Source organism: Lupinus angustifolius, unplaced genomic scaffold (genome assembly GCF_001865875.1).
Source record: "Lupinus angustifolius cultivar Tanjil unplaced genomic scaffold, LupAngTanjil_v1.0 Scaffold_8_59, whole genome shotgun sequence".
NCBI classification, from domain to species: Eukaryota; Viridiplantae; Streptophyta; class Magnoliopsida; order Fabales; family Fabaceae; genus Lupinus; species Lupinus angustifolius.
This window is the reverse complement of record NW_017717863.1, coordinates 62,894-82,364: the sequence shown is the minus strand read 5'-3', so window position 1 is coordinate 82,364 and position 19,471 is coordinate 62,894. Positions and strand designations below refer to the sequence as shown.

The 19,471-nt window shown below is 32.8% G+C and overlaps 1 protein-coding gene across 1 annotated transcript; it reads right to left on the bottom strand.

Annotated features, from left to right (window-relative positions):
- Positions 1-4,015: 4,015 nt before the first annotated feature.
- On the bottom strand, positions 4,016-6,092 carry LOC109337544. Its single transcript, XM_019574542.1, has 3 exons — positions 5,403-6,092; positions 5,004-5,309; positions 4,016-4,915 (listed from the first exon to the last, which is right to left on the bottom strand). The coding sequence occupies exons 1-3, from the start codon at positions 6,090-6,092 to the stop codon at positions 4,016-4,018; spliced, it is 1,896 nt and encodes a 631-aa protein (XP_019430087.1).
- Positions 6,093-19,471: the final 13,379 nt, after the last annotated feature.

The window sequence follows — 19,471 nt, the reverse complement described above, 5'->3', positions numbered from 1 at the left end:
GGTATACCAGGATCTTCTGATACTAGTTGCACAATGCAGTTTGCGATGAAAGATGAGTTCAACTTCATGTGATCTTGTGAAATATTTGTGGATACACAAGTGTGCCTTCCACTAATTTTTAAAAACCGAATCCTTCAATGCACGGCTTGAAAGCCCAAAACACCCTAACAAGAACTAAAGTATTATGTTCATCAAGGTTAGATGCTGACAATTGTACCTGGTGCATAATATTGAACAGCATTCAACCAACGAGGTAACTCCTTGTATGATCCCTCTCAATCACCATAAATTTGGGACATTGCTATTTGTTTAGTAGTCCAAGCCCTCCTATATGTGACCGTATAACCAAAACGAGTTACCACTTCCTTCACTAATGCTTTGATTGGTATACCAGGATCTTCTGATACTAGTTGCACAATGCAGTTTGCGATGAAAGATGAGTTCAACTTCGTGTGATCTTGTGAAATATTAGTGGATACACAAGTGTGACTTCCACTAATTTTTCTAATCTCCCAAATATCACGCTTCAAACTTTTTGATGCTCGAAGTCTCCATTCACACCCAACACCATAATATTTACATTTTACAACATATCTATCTGGCCTAGACTCATCGACAACGTAATCAACAGAATTTCTAATATGAAAATGTTTTACCGCATTTATTGTTGCCTCCTTATAAAATAAAAGATATAACAAAATTTTAACAATTGGAAATTACCTTAAATATTCAGAGCTCTTCAATTCCAGTATGATGCAATTTTTTTATACAGTTCAATTCTTCCTCCAGTGTGGTTTTACACTCGGGGTGGGAAATATATATAGAGCTTGGAAATCGTTCACGGAGTCCACGACATTGCATGGATCTCGTGGACCTCATCATAGCATAGACCGAAGAGTCTATGTTCATCTATCTTCTTTTACATTAATGCTTGTACATATTTTCTTCCATATTACTGTTTATGCATGACACAAAAAGTCAACAATGATGGCTTATAATTTATTTCGAGCATGGGCTTGCAAACAGAGTGAAGAGACAAGATTGAAGTTTTATGCATAAATCACAGTCCAAGTAGGCGTGATCTTATGTCTATGGTGTGAATGAAGTTGGATCTATGAGGATTGTACCTTGTGTTTTGAGCGAATATGATGAAAATAGGGTGGTGGTGGTGTTAGAGTAGGGCAGTGGTATCAAAGTAGAGTAGAGTAAGGTAATGGAGAAGCAGCCTTTGTTGAAAAAATGGAGAAAGAGGATTGAAGATGGAGGCACTTAGGGTTTCATGGGAAATAAGAGTGTTGGGCCATAAAGAAGATCCCAAATCCCTTTCTTTCTTCCTTTCTTCTTTATTTCTTTCTTTTCCCCTCTTTTTCTTGTCTTCTCTCTGTTCACACGTTCCTTCCCTCTTCTTAGTTCATTTCTTCTTTCTTTTTATTTTTCATTTCTTCTTCCTTTGCTGAAATAAAAATAAATAAATTGTAATAATAATAATAATAACAATATTAATGATAATGATAATAACATAAATAATAGAAATAACATAACGATAATAATAAGATAGTGATAAAAAATGAGATAAGCCTATGACAAATTGAGTGTTCACAATTATGTACAAAACTCAATAAACTCTATAAAGAAGTAATGTAAATCGCTCATTGCTCCCTGACAGTAGTGCCAAAAACTTGTTAGATATTTGTGGAACGGCAAGTGCACTGTATCATCCAACTAGTAAAATCCGATAAAGTATCGAGATATCGTCCTCAGATAGTAGAGTGGATTTATACTAATTCGTACAAGAATTAATTGAGCAATTATTTACACGAATTTGTTTATTAATGTGATAATGATTTTGTAACAATGTTAACTACGAATTTAAAAGAGTTGGGATCGAAATTCATCATCTTCCCTTTTAACATCCGTAGATTAAATTTCAAGCAACTTGCGAAGTTACTGATTATGATGCACATTTTCAACAATTCATTTACATCAATTCCTTGAGTGTAAAATCCTTGGATAATCACTCAATTGTCAATTCCTTGGCTAATTGACTGATTAACTAGCATTAAAAACTACGTAAAAGCAATTCATACATGATTATCATTTCCTGACATAATGATGTATGAAGGAAGGTAATTCAAATTATGTGTCAAATTTAACTTTCCAATTAAACTTGAACCCAAGAACAAGAGTTCAGTTGCTAATTAAACTCACGCATTAAGAACGGGATAAACTTCCTAAAATCAAATAACAGTTACATTAGAATTGAATCCAGGAGTACAAGGTGAGAATATTACATTTCAAATCCCAACAACGAAGATCTAGTCACTCATCCTCGCTAATACAACACTCTAATCACAAAAGTATATAAGAAAATCCGATTTAGAGTCGTTCCCATGACTTCTATCTTCTTTCCTTCGTTAAGATTGAATGTTCTAGCATCTTGGTCTAGCAACATTAAGTGTATGTTCCAGCGTCTTCGTCTCGCAACATTATAACATTCTGGCATCTCAGTCCGACAATGTTCAATGATGAATGTTCTGGCGTCTCAGTCCAACAACGTTGAATGAACTTTCCAGCATCTTCGTCTGACAACATTATAACATTTCGGCGTCTCAGTTAGACAATGTTTAAAAATGAATGTTTTGGCGTCTCGGTCCAGCAATATTAAGTGTATGTTCCAGCGTCTTCGTCTGGCAACATTATAACATTTCGGTGTCTTAGTCCGACAATGTTCAAAGATAAATGTTCTAGCGTCTCGGTTCAACAACATTATGTGTAGCATATCGATGAATGAGTCCATCAACATTAAAAGTTTAACATGTAAGGTTAAGATTCTGGCCTAAACCCATAAGATCTGATATTCATGTGCATGAAAGATTCTTGAATTATGGATGGAATGCATGAATTATGCAGGAAATGTTTATGAGTGATATGAATGTATGTGATGCAGTTGTTGGAGTATCATAATGAATATTTATATGAATCAATTTCAAAAAAGGTTCTTTGCTATGCTAATAGAGCTTTGCACCCTAAGATTGCTTCACGTCACTCTCATGGACTGAATTGAAATATAAGCCAGAGATGAGTTGAACTTCATTTTACTTAGATCCATTTTTTTTTCTGTAGCCACATCTGAAGACCCCTTTGTATAGTTTTCTTCACCTTAACTTTTGCCTATATCACCTTTCCAAGTTTTCAATTTAGCAGGTCACTCTAATTTTTGCCTAGGTTGCCCTTTCGGGTTTTCAACCTAGCGAGCTTTTCTTTTTTTTTATATTTTATTTCATTGTTTTTCTATTTTCAATTTTCTCTTGGAGCTTCCTTGAGGGATGTTCTGCTCAGTAGAACAATCCTTGTTGTCTCTTAGCCTGGTAGCATTTTCCTTTCATGAAACTTCAACGTTATCAAGCAATTGATATGGACAAATACTTATTTCATATGTCAATATGAATAAATCAATAAAATGCATGTTTGTAATGTGAGTGTGAGGTAAAGTGTGTGAAAAATACTTGTAAGATGTGATTAAATTTCATTGTATTTATGTGGTAAGGGTACAAGATTAATATTGACTTCAACTCTTCTTGACATTATTAACCCATGTTAGTTTTCAACATACAATTTTGATCATTCATTAACCAACCCTTTGAATAGTCAAGTAGGCCATGATCATTTTGCTTGGATAGTTCAAAGTAGACGATCCACTTTTATCATACTTGCTATTCTTGTTCGTTTTGCCTTGACATTAATCATAGATTTGCCCCATCGTGCCATATTGAGGAATCTTTCTTCAACCATAAAATTTGATTCAACTTTTATCTTGAGAAATGATCAAAACATTGCCCCAATTTGGGAGACCTACATTTTATACATCTTTTATTGGGTTGACCCTAACTTTTGCCTAGGTCTCCCTTTCGGGTTTTCGACCTAGCGGGTCGCTCTAACTTTGGCCTAGACTGCCCTAACGGGTTTTTAGCCTAGCGAACCCCTTTTATTTTTACTCATTTTTTTCTAGGTAGTCTTATGCATAGTACTTCTTTACCGCACCCGAGTTCACGGGGAGGGGCATGTCTTCACTATCCATATTTGTCAATATTAGAGCTCCTCCAAAGAAAGCCCTTTTTACAACATAGGGTCCTTCATAATTTGGGGTCCATTTTCCTCGACTATCCTTATGAGTGGGTAGGATCTTTTTGAGGACTAGTTCACCTTCTTGGAATTCGCGAGGCTGAATTTTCTTTTCATGAGCCTTCATTATTTTCCTTTGGTACAATTGGCCATGGCATATTGTTGTTAATCGTTTTCCTTCGATTAGATTCAATTGATCAACTCGGGCTTCAACCCATTCAACATCTTCTAGTTTTGCCTCCATGATGACCCTGAGGGAGGGTATTTGAACTTCAATGGGAAGAACTGCCTCCATTCCATATACTAGTGAGTATAGCGTTGCTCTAGTAGATGTCCGGACAGAGGTGCGATAGCCACGTCGAGAAAAAGGTAGCATTTCATGCCAGTCTTTGTAAGTTACAACCATTTTTTGCACAATCTTCTTGATATTCTTGTTTGTCGCTTCGACCACTCCATACATCTTCGGACGATATGGGGAGGAGTTATGATGCTTTATATTGAATTCTTCACACATCTCTGACATCATCTTGTTATTAAGATTGGTAGCATTATCAATTATGATCTTACTGGGTAGCCCATAACGATATCTCAACTCTTTCTTGATGAATCGAAGAACCACATGTCTGGTCACACTAGCATAGAAGGCTGCTTCAACCCACTTGGTGAAATAGTCTATTGCCACGAGGATGAAACGATGTCCATTTGAAGCTTTCGATTCAATTGGTCCAATGACATCCATGCCCCACATAGAGAATAGCCATGGTGTGCCCACTTGCATGGGTTCCAAACAACCCTTCATGCACTTCTCTTATTATCATATATGCTTCTTTTGCCTCAACGCATCTCAAGAGCATCATGTCATGATTTCTCTTGTATAGTACATCTTCATTTAGGAAGAAACCCATAACCAATCTTCTTAAGGTTCTTTTGTCATTCTTTGTAGCACCAGGAGGATACTCTCGACTTTTGATGAATTGTTTGATGTCATGAGTCCATGGTTTTCCATAAGATTCTTCTTCTATCACTTGACAATATGCTAGATGGCTTAGCTTTTCCATTTTGATAAGTGGCAAGTCATCTTCACTTACTTTGAACATTGATGAGAGTGTTGATAGTGCATCAGCTAATTGGTTATCTTCCCTTGGAATGTGATGGAAAGTGATTTCATCAAATTGACCAATCAAACTCTGAATGTGATCACGATATGGAATGAGCTTAGTATCTCGAGTCTCTCATTCTCCTTTCAACTAATGGATGACTAGAGTCAAATCTCCATATACCTCAAGGACGCTTGCCTTTGAATCTAAAGCTGCTTGGATTCTGAGGGCACATGCTTCATACTCGGCTATGTTGTTAGTACAATCGAAGCAAAGTCTTGGAGTAATAGGAATGAATTTGTCTTCTAGTGAAATGAGAACTGCCCCAATTCCATGTCCTAGAGCATTAGAGGCACCATCAAATACTAGAGTCCACTTCTCTTTCTCACTTTCTTCAGAAAATAATGACATGATGTCTTCATCGAGAAAGTCATATTGCATTGATTCATAGTCTTCTATAGGTTGACTAGCTAAATAATTTGCTAGAGCACTGCCTTTCACGGCCTTTTGTGTGACATATACGATATCATATTTTGATAACATTACTTGCCAACGGGAAATTCTTCCAGTCAGGGCTGGTTTTTCAAAGATGTACTTAAGTGGGTCCATTTTAGACACCAACCAAGTAGTATGACTTAACATGTATTGCTGCAAGCGTCGAGCTGCCCATACCAAAGCACAACAAGTACGTTCTAGCATCGAGTACCTTGTTTCGCAACTAGTAAATTTCTTGCTCAAATAGTAAATGGCTTGCTGCTTTTTCCCTGATTCGTTATGTTGCCCCAACATGCAACCCATTGATTCCTCTAGTACTGTAAGATACATTATGAGTGGATTTCTTGGCACAGGAGGCACTAATACTGGAGGATTCATCTAATACTGCTTGATCTTATCAAATGCCTCTTGACAATTTTCATTTCGTACAACAACTTGATCTTTTCTCAATAATTTAAAAATCGGCTCACATGTTGCTTTCAATTGAGAAATAAACCTTGAGATGTAGTTGAGTCTTCCTAGAACACGAACTTCTTTCTCTGTTTGTGGTGGTGGCATTTCCACAATGGCTTTGACCTTTTCCGTATCAACTTCTATCCCTTTCTGGGTAACCACAAATCCGAGTAGTTGACCAGATTTTACTTGAAGGTACACTTGGCTGGATTTAATCGGAGTTTGTACTTCCTTAGTCTTTCAAAGAGCTTTCTCATATTATCAACATGTTCTTCTTTGGTCTTTGACTTGGCAATCATGTCATCTACGTACACCTTGATCTCTTTGTGCATCATGTCATGAAACAAAGTTACCATTGCTCGTTGATTGGTGGCTCCTGCATTTTTCAATCTGAAGGGCATCATCTTTTAGACTTGCTTTATTAAGGTCGTGAAAATTCACACAAACTCATACCTTGCCACCTTTCTTTGGAATTGGGACCACATTGGCAATCCATTCAGGGTACTAAGAAATGGTAATAAAAACACCCTCAAGCTGCTTTTGGACCTCTTCCTTGACCTTTAAAGACAAATCTGCTTTCATTCTTCTGAGCTTTTGTTTTACAGGAGGACAATCAGACTTTAGTGGTAATTTATGTTCCACTATTTCCGGATCCAGCCCTGGCATATCTTTGTACAACCATGCAAATACATCCTTGTATTCATGTAGTAAATCTATCAGTCTGTTGCGCTTACTATTTCCCAAAGTTGTCCCAACCTTAACTTCTTTCTTGTCATCCTCTGTTCCTAGGTTGATAAGTTCGCTAGGTTCTTCATGTGGCTTGATTTCTCTTTCCTCCTGCTCGAACAATCTTAACAATTCGGGAGGCGTACCCCATTGATAGTCACTAGCATCTTCATTGGTTTGATTAATTGGACGATCAAGATTGCACAATGAATTACTAACATGGTTATTATCAATTGAGTCACTTTCAGATCTACATTGGTAAATGAAGTTCAAATGGAATTGGTTTTTGTTTAGTATGGTTAAATGGCAGGAAATGGGTAATAAAATGATTGGAATGCATGCATTTTATTGATACATCATACTGAAAATAGGAAAAGTGTGCCCATTATTACATAAGAATCCAAAGGCATTGAGCAGTGCCAATGGAATTAGTACAACTTTACTCTTGTAAGTAGACTACAAGAAACTCGGCGATCTCCCAGTTGTTGATGTGCATGTCTGGTGCACATGGATACACTAATTCTCCATCAGTATGAGTAGGATAATCATCTTCGACTGTTACCACTTCATCCGAGACTCTGAATCCGGCACTAATGAAGTTCTGAATGTTACGACTGATGGGAACCCCTTCGGTCAAATACTCTCTATGCCCTAGGCGAGCCATCCTTCTCTCTTTCTTTTCTTCTATCACATTTATCTTGTCAGCACGAGTTGGCTTGTAACGATCTTATATCTATGGTGTGAATGAAGTTGGATCTATGAGGATTGTACCTTGTGTTTTGAGCGAATATGGTGAAAATAGGGTGGTGGTGTTAGAGTAGGGCAGTGGTATCAGAGTATAGTAGAGTAAGGTTATGGAGAAGGAGCCTTTGTTGAAAAAATGGAGAGGAGGATTGAAGATGGAAGCACATAGGGTTTCATGGGAAATAAGAGTGTTGGGCTATAAAGAAGAGCCCAAATCCCTTTCTTTCTTCTTTCTTCTTTATTTCTTTCTTTTCCCCTCTTTTTATTTATCATTTCTTCTTCTTTTGCTGAAATAAAAATAAATAAATAGTAGTAATAATAATAATAAAAATAGTAATGATAATAATAATAATAATAACATAAATAACATAACCATAATAATAAGATAGTGATAAAAATGAGATAAGCCTATGACAAAATTGAGTGTTCACAACTATGTGCAAAACTTAACAAACTTTATAAAGAACTAATGTAAATCGCTCATTGCTCCCAGGCAGCGGCGCCAAAAACTTGTTAGATATTTGTGGAACGGCAAGCGCACCGTATCATCCAAGTAGTAAAATCCGTTAAAGTACAGGGTTATCGTCCTCAGGGAGCAGAGTGTATTTATACTAATTCCTACAAGAATTAATTGAGAAATTATTTACACGAATTTGTTTATTAATGTGATAATGTTTTTGTAACAATGTTAAATTAAAATAAAATGTTAACTACGAATTTAAAAGAGTTGAGATCGAAATTCATCATTTTTCCCTTTTAACATCCATAGATTCAATTTCAAGCAACTTGTGAAGTTAGTAATTATGATGTACATTTTCGACAATTCATTTACATCAATTCCTTGAGTGTAAAATCCTTAGATAATCACTCAATTGTCAATTCATTGGCTAATTGACTAATTAACTAACATTAAAAACTATGTAAAAGCAATTCATGCATCATTATTCATTCCTGACATAATGATGTATGAAGGAAGCTAATTCAAATCAGGTGTCAAATTTAACTTTCTGATTAAACTTGAACCCAAGAACAAGAGTACAGTTGCTAATTAAACTCATGCATTAAGAACGGGATAAACTTCCCAAAATCAAATAACAATTACATTAGAATTGAATCCAGGAGTACAAGGTAAGAATATTACATTTCAAATCCCAAAAACGAAGATCTAATCTCTCCTCTTTGCTAATACAGCACTCTAATCATGAAAGAATATAAGAAAATTCGATTTAGAGTCGTTCCCACAACTTTTATCTTCTTTCCTTCGTTTTCTCTCTATTTTTCGTGCCTCAAAGCTTTTGAAAAATGAATCGAATGCCATTTCTAACTTCTGAAACCGCCAATATCAGTTCCAACTTCCAAGCCCTCGCTCAAGCTAGAGATTATCGCTTAGGCGAGGAAATAAGACGCTTTCAGACCTGAGCACCTCGCTCGGGCGAGACACCTCTCGCTTGGGCAAGGATCCTTCGCTAAGGCGAGGATCAGATAGGACATCGTGACCTTTTTAGCTCCAATTATCACTTAGGCGACAGTCCCACGCTTGGGCAAGGGACAATAGTGATTTATGGTGATTTTTCTCTTATTTGTGGCTTGGGCAACCCTCTCTTCGCTTGGGCGAGGCTTGCATTGCTCAAAAGCATCAATCTTCTCATTTTTCTCCTTTTTTTCTTAAATGTTATCCTGAAACAACATAAACACATAAAATTTCCTACATAGAACAAGATTACTAAGTTATCAGGAATCTTACACAGTTACAACATAAATGCGCACTAAGTGCCCCAAAAGCATATAAATTTCCTTAACAATTTGGCACTTAACAGGCCCCTTGAAGAGCTCCGATATCAATTGTTATAACTCAGAAAATAAAGAATAGTAGAAAGGTAGAAAACTTGCATACATATTATTCATCAGCTGAGGCTTTATATATAGCCTTATTCAAACAAAGAAAACATAACCAGAAAACATAACCGACCAATTGATCAATGCCAATAAAGTGGTCATTAATTGATTTTATTCTCCATAAACACTAAAACTATAAGAGCTATCTAATGGTTGAATTGTTTTGGATCATAAAAAATCTTATTAAACTAGTATAAACTGGAATAATTGTGGTGGTAGTACTAGTCCATTTCTTTAATTAAAAAACCCCTTCAGGTGGAACAGGTGTGCTTCAAGCATTCGGCAAGGATGATACTAAGAAAAAATATTCGTTGGAGCAAGAGATAGGTTGAGAACGAAGGATGATTTTGTTCCTTGAGCTGGTAGTAATGGAGCTACCAAAGAAGGTGTAGTTGTTGACCAAGAGGCACGATATTTGGTATTTGTGTTCTTCCACCATCTACAATCGAACCAAAGATGGAAGGATTGATAAAGATATATCCCTTATGGGTTATGTTTGGATATGGAATAGGAAACATAGAAATCAGTAGAAGATTGATTATAAAGACGAAGGATTTCATTTGAATTCATAAAAAGGGTCTCCCTCAGCAAAGAATAAAAATATTAAAATCTCAAAGTAAAAAAACCTCAATCACATTTGATTATACATTTTATATGTACTTATTAACTACATAAGATTTTGGCCACTCTAATCGAATGGTTTAATCGACTAAAATGGTTAGGTCTTATATAAGACTTCCTTAGATTTGATGTCTGATTTAGCTTTCACAACAACATTAGGAAACACACATTTATGTATGTTAGTCTATTATTTTAATTTGTTAAATGTGGTATGTCATGGTGAGAGTATCTTACTATTTGTAGATGCTCTTTTTAAGTTATGGGTGCATTTTTGCCATGTTTTTACATTCACCTTAACAAAATTTGAAACAAATTATGAAATCTTCAGGTGTGGATATATTTGATAAAAGATGATTGAGGTTAGAGAAGTAAGCTCCATTGACAAGATGAATGCTTGATAGTTAAAGGAAATGAATGGTTGATTGCTAAAGGAAATGAATGCTTTCTCTTTACTTAATAAATCATATATATGGAGAGAAAAATGCGGGCTTATATATAATGGAGAAAAGATATAAATTTTATGGAGGCTTTGTGTATTTTTCTATTATTAATTAAACATTATCTTTAATCAATAACTAATTTCACTAACAAATAAAATTTAACAAATGTTATGAATAACTAAAATTTTCATTGATATTACTACTAACGGGTTTGATTATTTGATAGACTCGCGAATATAATTAGGGATGCCAAAAAAACTCAATTCATGAGTACCCGTGAAAATACCCCTAACATATACTCGCATTAATAACTTATGAGTGTGAATACATTTTATAATACTCACCTCGTCAGTACCTACATATTATTTACTTCATTATTATTACATAATAAATTGTAGTAATTTTGTTATAATTATTAATTTATCATATTAAATACTTTATTAATGATGTAATAAATATTTTTATATATTGATTGTTACAAAGTCTATAAATATATAATAAAAAATTAAAATTTATTGGATACCTAAAAATATATGTTACCCGCGTAGATACCTACAAATATATGTTACCCGCGTAGATACCTACAAATAATGTGAGTTTGGAAATAAGAAAACATTACTCACATTCATCCGTTCCGGTTCCGGTTTCCATTCCTAAATATAATGCATAGAGAAAGCATAGCCAAACTCTTACTATGTGGGGGACACCTGGCAATGGGACCAAACAATTTTTTTGGTTTCTTGTGGACTCTTGTCATGCTAATAATTAGTAAGTGTAATAACTGTTAGTATAGAGATTTATACACAGTTATTACATCATCCATCATCATTTATTTGGATTACTTTCTTAAAAAAGTTAATAATTATTAATATAATGACAATATAGAAAACTTATACATACCGTACTTTTTCCACTGAAGATGTATATGCATTATACAGTGTTACATCTTTAAAATTAATAAATCAGGTAGCCCAAACTCTACTAGGTTAGCCAATTGTAAAACAACCTCTTTGGATTGGGATAAAGAAGCCCAAATCTTACCCTTAAACTTTGTTGCTTGTTCGAGGATGCTCTAATAGGTCAACCCATTTGCCATCTCTACTCCCATCCAATGGAGAATGAATGAGGGATTTGCACCATTTTTTAGTTCACATAATTTGTTAATTTTTCTAGTGTTTCAATCATGGCTGGTTAACGAGTGAAAAAAGTGAGAACATGAAGAGAGACGAGAATCAATAAAAGATAAGATTAGGGAAGGCAAAATATTAGAAAAAGATAAGAATGTACAACTATAAAAAGTATTTTTAGTTAACAAAATCAAAACAATTAAGACAATTTATTAGTTAATAGGTATGTAATGAGGTTACTTATTATTTATCATAAACCTAAATGCTAACTAATGTCCTATTGATTATGAAAAATAAAGAAATGATTCTTTCTTAAAAATTATTACATGTTTAACGTTTGGAGAAACATTAATTTTGTTTTTTTGTGCAGTGTTACTTGTTTCATATATTTCTTAACAAATATCTGAAAGTACTTATGGACTGACAAGATGAATATATAAAGTACAATTGTGACTGGTTTTGGTTTTTCATTATGAATTTACTTTCACTTGAAATGTTTCACCATCTTAATTATGGTTGCTTCTGAAGACATTAATTTAATATCTTACATTTTTTTTATCATTAAGAAGTGTAAATGTTAAATATTTGGTAACCATACTTTTGCTAGTAATATGTCACTTTTATTATTCTTGCTATTAGTTATTCGATATTTCATTTTATTTAGAAATGTATTATTATATTATGCATATATAGATTATTAGCCCATCAATATATAAATACAGGAAAATGATCGAAAAAATTGACTAATTAAACAAATCATCAAATTTGCCACGTGTAAATGTGGCAATCATTCTAGCAAAATAACTATGAAGAAATCAAGGCTAAAGAGTATGTACGGATTGGCTCTCAATCATCGATTCATTTGGGTTATTGGGCCAATAATTGAAGTAGTGGAACATTTATTGGACCAATTAAATCAATTTACATTAAAATACAAAATAACATTATTTAATAATTTTATATTTCAAATTTAAAAATAATATTAGCATACAATTACCTAATTAAATAACCAACAATAAAAGTTTTATAATAATAAAATGTCACAAATAAGTAAAAATTATTATCAAATAATATAGGTTTTACATTTTAATTGTCACAAAAGCGAACAAACAAGTTTAAAATTTAATTAAATTACTAAGATTTTATTACATCATAAGCTAACAAATTCCAAACATAACTAAATATAATTCGAAAGCACAAGATTCATTTTCCTCCGAAGCATAAATGGGTTAACTCAATTAATTTGATTGACTAAGTCATCTGTTTTATATGTAAAATTGTTGAATCGTACCAAATCATACTAGTTTTGATTCATTGCCGATCGGATGAGATATTCAAACTAGTCAGTTGTCCGTTCTAGGTTAAATATGTCATTCCAAGCCGATTTATTAACATTGCATTCAATGCAACTTGCATTCCCTTACCCCAAGTCCTGAATCTGCCACAGTAAAGAGTATAATATTTTTAAAGTCATTAATCATGGGAATGAGCAAAGCTAAGTCAAGGATTACCTACAGGAAAAATGTGGTGAATGAAAACAAATTGCGACTAAACTAATGTTTTCAAATATAAAAACGGTAACAATAACATAAATTAGTGGTTGTTAATATTTTACAACACCATCAATTGTAAAAATCAGGGTTAATATAATTTTCTACGATTTTTATCAATTTGTGACAGTTTCAACCTTCACTAACGAGACTTTTTGTTATAATGTAAGTGGCGTTTGGTTGAAGAAATATTCCCCATCCCATTTTAGTTGTCCCATATAGACAAATTAAGATAATAATTAAGGGTGCTAACTACAATGTAAAACAATATGTTTTAGACTAAAATAACCTTGATATTGTCTTGGAATTATCAATCTTTCACTTTTAAGAAAAGTGGTTCAAATATTTAATGTATGACAATATATGATAAAAGAGTAAACAAGAAAAAAAAAAGTAGTTAATGCTTCCTGATTATCTAAAGTAGTTAATGCTTCTTGATTATCTAAAGTAGTAAATGATATGAAAAGGAACGGATCTACTTACTATAAGAGTAAGTTAGATATTCATTTTATGAAAATCTAATGGTTTAAATATATTAACTAATTCAAATCACATGGACCATAGACTTTGTTAAAATAGTTGAGTGGTTAGTTAGTTTGGTTAGGATAATTAGTTTTTCTTTCTTTTATATAAATGATTCAATGTAATTTTGTTTTTCAATCTATTTTCAATATTCAATGAATAATATTCTTCTTTTCATCTTTCTTGTTTCATCAAGAAGAATCAAACACGCCTCCTACCATTTTAACATGGTATCAGAGCGTAATTAATCTTTTGTGCTTCCGCGTTTATGCTTCTATGAAGAACTTTCATCTCAGCTTACTACAAGGAGCAAGAATGGAGAGTGTCCACTAGAGTCCCTAGTTGAGGCACCTGATGAATGTGCCGTTCGATATCAAGTGTTCTTCCATTTCAAGATTCTCAAGAAAATTCATGCCAACAACTTTGTATGGACCTTTGTGTTGTTTACTAATCAAAGAGGTATGCTCATTTCATTTCGTGCAAAGTAATAAAAGATTAGTGCATATCTTCTTCTCAAAATTTTCTACCATCTTCTTGCTTTCAATTCTATAACAAGTAACAACACTCAGAAGCAAAGAAGGGTGATAAAAGTTTCATTCAATTATGTTTATCAAACTGGTAATATTGGTATATGAATATTATCAAGCAATGTGCAAGTTCCACTTTGAGATCTTTCAGAGTTCTTGAGATTCTTGGTCACTTCACATCTTTTTCTTCTTATTCTTCATCAACTACCCCCAATTATTTCTTGTCTATAGTACTCTATTTTCTTTACCCTCTCTCATTAAACACACAACATTGTTAAAGTGTGTACTTTTTCTTTATTGAAACAACATATTGGGATCAAGATTAAGGTCCATTTTATTTTCTATCTTTCACCCATTATAGTTGGTTTGGTTGGTTAAACTTCTGTCAAAATAGATGGTTAAGTTTTGGATGAAGTTGCTTCTGTCTATGGTGGTTAAGCGTTAGTGTTGCTTCACATTCAGATTTTAAGACTGGGAGATGAAGATTCACTCACCAGCAAGAGGAAGTATTAGAGTATATCATTGTGTTCAACGCAATTATTTCAAACTTGGAATGCTTAATATATTCCAGCTTGCGAGTGAATGTTAAAATAGTTGAGTGGTTAGTTAGTTTGATTAGGATAATTAGTTTTTCTATCCTTTATATAAAAGGTTCAATGTAACTTTGCTTTTCAATCTATTTTCAATATTCAATAAATAATATTCTTCTTTTTAACTTTCTTATTTCTTCAAGAATATTTAAGCATGTCTCCTACCATTTTAACAGATTTTCATAGAATGAATATTTAATATGTAAAGTAGGTTTTTTAACTCATTCCTCGTGTAATAAGGGGATTCACACTCATGAAAAAAAATTCAAAAATGTGACAACTAAAATAGGTTTGAGCAAGTTCCAGCAGATTTTAGAGAATGTGAATTTTGGTAATGTTGTACACAAATAAGTTACATTCCATATTTGGTTCATGTTCTACTATTGTAAAACATTGTGTGGAATGTGATTGATTGTCCAAAAACACATCTGACTAAAAAACAAAAACAGTAGATGGAGGAAAATACAGAAGTTATTTTATATCAAAAAAATTAATATTTTCATTATTATTTAACATTCCCACATACTTCAAAATTTAAGTTTCCTAGATATGTTATTTTACTACGTATTTTGATATAAATCTTCTACAAACATAGAAACTTACATTCACGAGTAAAATTCTCAAAAATACCAAAAATATTTCTTATAACAAATTCGATGACTTGTTTTTGACTTTGTTCTCATACCTGAAATTCGGTCTATTCATATCCGAATCACTATTAAAATTGAATAGATAAATAAATGGTTCCCTAATGGATGATAATTAACATGCAAATGTTTAATATGAGAATAATTAATTGAACACAAGTACACAACCAGTTTAAAAAATACAGATTAGGCATTTCGTGTTATTTTTTCTGTCTTCAATATGACCATATGATTAAAAAAATTAAAAACATTATATGCATGCTCCAAATCCAAAAAAAATAAAACCCATTCCAAATGTTGTCTTGCTATTATTATCTTTGAAGGAATAGAATAAATACCATGAAACAACAGTTAAGTTTCTATCTCAAATATTTAAACCATGAATAAGAAAATGAGATAAATGATGACAAACTTACTTCACAATATGCTTCATCCATAGAAGTTTATGAGATCAGGCGAACGAATACTTTTAACTAATGATTAAAAGATATAATTTGGCCCATGATAATCGAAATAAATTGAATTATAATTCTAATATTATGTTAAAGTTATATCTCAAAACTAATTGGCAATGAAATAAGTAACTTGATGACATGCATTTAAATTATACATAAGAAAATGAGATTATCAAGATTTACTTCCTAATAAAAACTTCCTTCAATTCAATTCCTATAGGCCACCAAATCAAGAAAAACATTATGCTACCCGACATAGGTAATTTCGTGAAAGTAAGAGCTGCACAAAGAAATTAACCCATGGGCTTCATCATCTAGTAGTGACTTCTTATAATGGTATATGAAAAAGAGTGAAGGTCTAGCATGTAAGACAAGAGACAGTCAACAAGCCATAGATGCCTGCCGAATAATAAACCAAACAAGGAACTTCATCATCTTCATATGAGACAAAGTCCCAGGTATGAGTTTAACTAGGCAAGTCATCCTTGGCTACTAGACATGATTCTTCATCTACATACAAGACCCCACTCTTACTTCAACTCTTAACTTTAATTCTGATGACAAATAGTGAATGACCAAAACCCCTATTTATATTGATCACAATGTTACAAAATAGAAGAGTTCAATGGTATATGTTGCTCACATATTCCCAAATGTTATTATTATTTCATGTGTGTAATATCTATATATTGACCGTGTAAAAATTTATATGTAGTCAATGCATCATTTATCCTTTATTTAGATTGTTTTTTAAGAGTCAATGATGATTGAAAATGAATGATAGATGATATAATGAGAGAGTAAAAAACTCTTATAATATCCATGTATATATATTTTTCTCTTATTTTATTGGCTTAGCTATCTATGACTTCTCCTTGCTTGGTTATCTCATACCAAAATCAACTTTAGCTAAAGCTAGAGATAGTGATAACAATTTTAAGAATATGTTCTAAAACTAGAAGGGACCATCCATTCATATATATGCATGAATATTAAGCTAAAGTGTTGCTCTTGTGTGATATCGTGGCATACTGAAATTGGCGAAGTCAACTGCAGGTACTTCACGAGTTTGCATGTTGATAGCACCAAATTGCTATCAATATGTTCGTTTTGACATTCACAGGCTTTGAACCCCATCACCATCTTTTCTGATTGATCACTACATTTTTGTATTTTTAACCGTTTTTGAGAAAACAAATTTGTTTCTAATTAACATTTTTTGTTGTTTAAAATCAAGAAAAATATTTGTGATTATTTTTAGAACTTTATCGTATCCTCACATAACGTTTTAATGGTGATAGTAATCAAGAGAGGCGGTGAGTGTGATTATTCTAGCAAGGGTAATAGACAAATGTTACATTAGTTTTTATTAAAATGTAATATTACATTAATTTAATAAAAAATTAATTATATTTCTAATCTCATAGGTTATAAACCATACAAAGGCACATAAAATTAAGGGATATGTACGTTTTCACTTTATTATTTCCTTTCTATCGAAAATGGTCCATAGTTTATGTTAAATTTGTTAAGATTTAATTATTTTAGCTCACTAACTAAAAATAATTTAATCTATCATTATTTTAAAATAGTTTAAATTTGACTTAAACAAAATTCAGGATGTACAGGTTTAGCATGTTTTGATTTTAGTGCTTATAAATTTCTTGACTAAATATTTCTTTTCATTTTTTATCTTAATATCTAACATTAAGAAATCCTTGTTATATGCTATGTCTGATAGATTGTCATATTAATCATGTTATTATGTGTATAAATCTAATATTAAAGAATGTCATGCAACATTAGAGTATGAAAAGTTAAAAATAATAATTAAAAAATAAGTAAAAATTAGACTTAAACATATCTTTAGTTTCTTAAAGTTTAGTAAGTTTCAGTTTTAATCCTTAAAATTTTAGAGTTTTTTTTTTTTAATTTTAGTCCATAATCATAACGGTGTGCCACATGATAGTCTAATATAGATTCTTGGCAAATTAATGTAGTGTTCCTATTAACAATGATTCCAATTTTTAAATTGAAAACATGTTGTTTTTGATGAAAAATATATTACACACTATTCATAATCTTATTTTATCATTATTGATAATTCTTGGTATCTAATTGACTTTGTTTGACAGTTTTTAGTATTTTAGACTTTATTAGACTATTCTTCATAAAATGAGATTATTTAGCTTATCATATTTGACAACAAGAGCATTTTGGGCATTACAGAAGTAGATGATATGTGTTGAAGTGAAGATTGTATTTTGAATTTCGGAGTTTTTATTTGTAAATCCGTTTTTAGTTTTGGGTCCATTTTCGGTTTTACTCATTTAGGATTAGGGAATCTGAATTCCATTTATTTCCATTCCATTACACATTTTCACATTTTTGTTTTCCCTCTCTTGAGCTCTGCTAGAGTTTATTTGCTTTTTCGATTTTCATCTTCATTTTCGGTTTTACTTCCATTTCCATGGAAGGCTAAACTTCTAAACTACATTCCTTTGGGAATGTATCACAACTCTTGAGGTTTTGTTCTTAATGCATTTTTGGTTTCTTTTATATTGATTTCTCCTATCTTATTTCTAAATGTGGTTTGCTTAATTTAGAAATATGTTCTGTGAGTTTATCTTCGCTTAGTTGATTTAGTCTCTAATGCATGAATGCGTAGCTTGTGTGAGTTTGTTAATGTTTCATGCTGAGAAAAACATTGTTCACATCAAGTTGTTCCAAGTGTCAAGACTTGATTGCTGCCAAGGCCAAGACAGATCTAACTGTGGTGATTTTCACCATAGGAGAGAAGGTATCAAAGAAGTCCACACCTTCTAATTGAGTATAACCCTTGGCAACTAACTTGGCTTTGTATCTCTCAAGGGAACCATCAGCATGAACCTTGGTTTTGTACACCCATTTGCAACCTATGGCAACCTTGTCAGGAGGAAGGGAAACCAGTGACCAAGTATTATTCTGACTTAAGGCTAGCAACTCAGAATCCATAGCCTGTCTCCAATGATCCAACTTAGCAACTTGTTTATAAGTGGTAGGATCAGGGGCACTAGACAAGGTAAGACAAAATTTCTTATATGTGGGGGAACACTTGGAATATTCTAGAACAGAGGATAGAGGATAAAGAACTTGAGAGGAAGAAGGAGTAGTATTAACAGAACTATGAGCAAGAGAACAATGATAATCTTGCAGATAGGTAGGAGGTCTTCTCTGTCTAGAGGATTGCCTAGGAGAAAGGACAGAAGAAGGAGTTGTGTGTGACTTAGGATTGTGTGTGACTCAGGAAGAGATGTAGGAGACTCAACGAGAGGAGTTGTGTTTGACTCAAAAGGAGGAAGTGTGTATGACTCGGAAGAGGATGAACTTGAGAGCAGAGGAATGGTGGAAGACTCATGTGTAGGTGATGAGTGACTAGATGGAGACATAGGAAATAATTGCTCATAAAGAAAAACATCC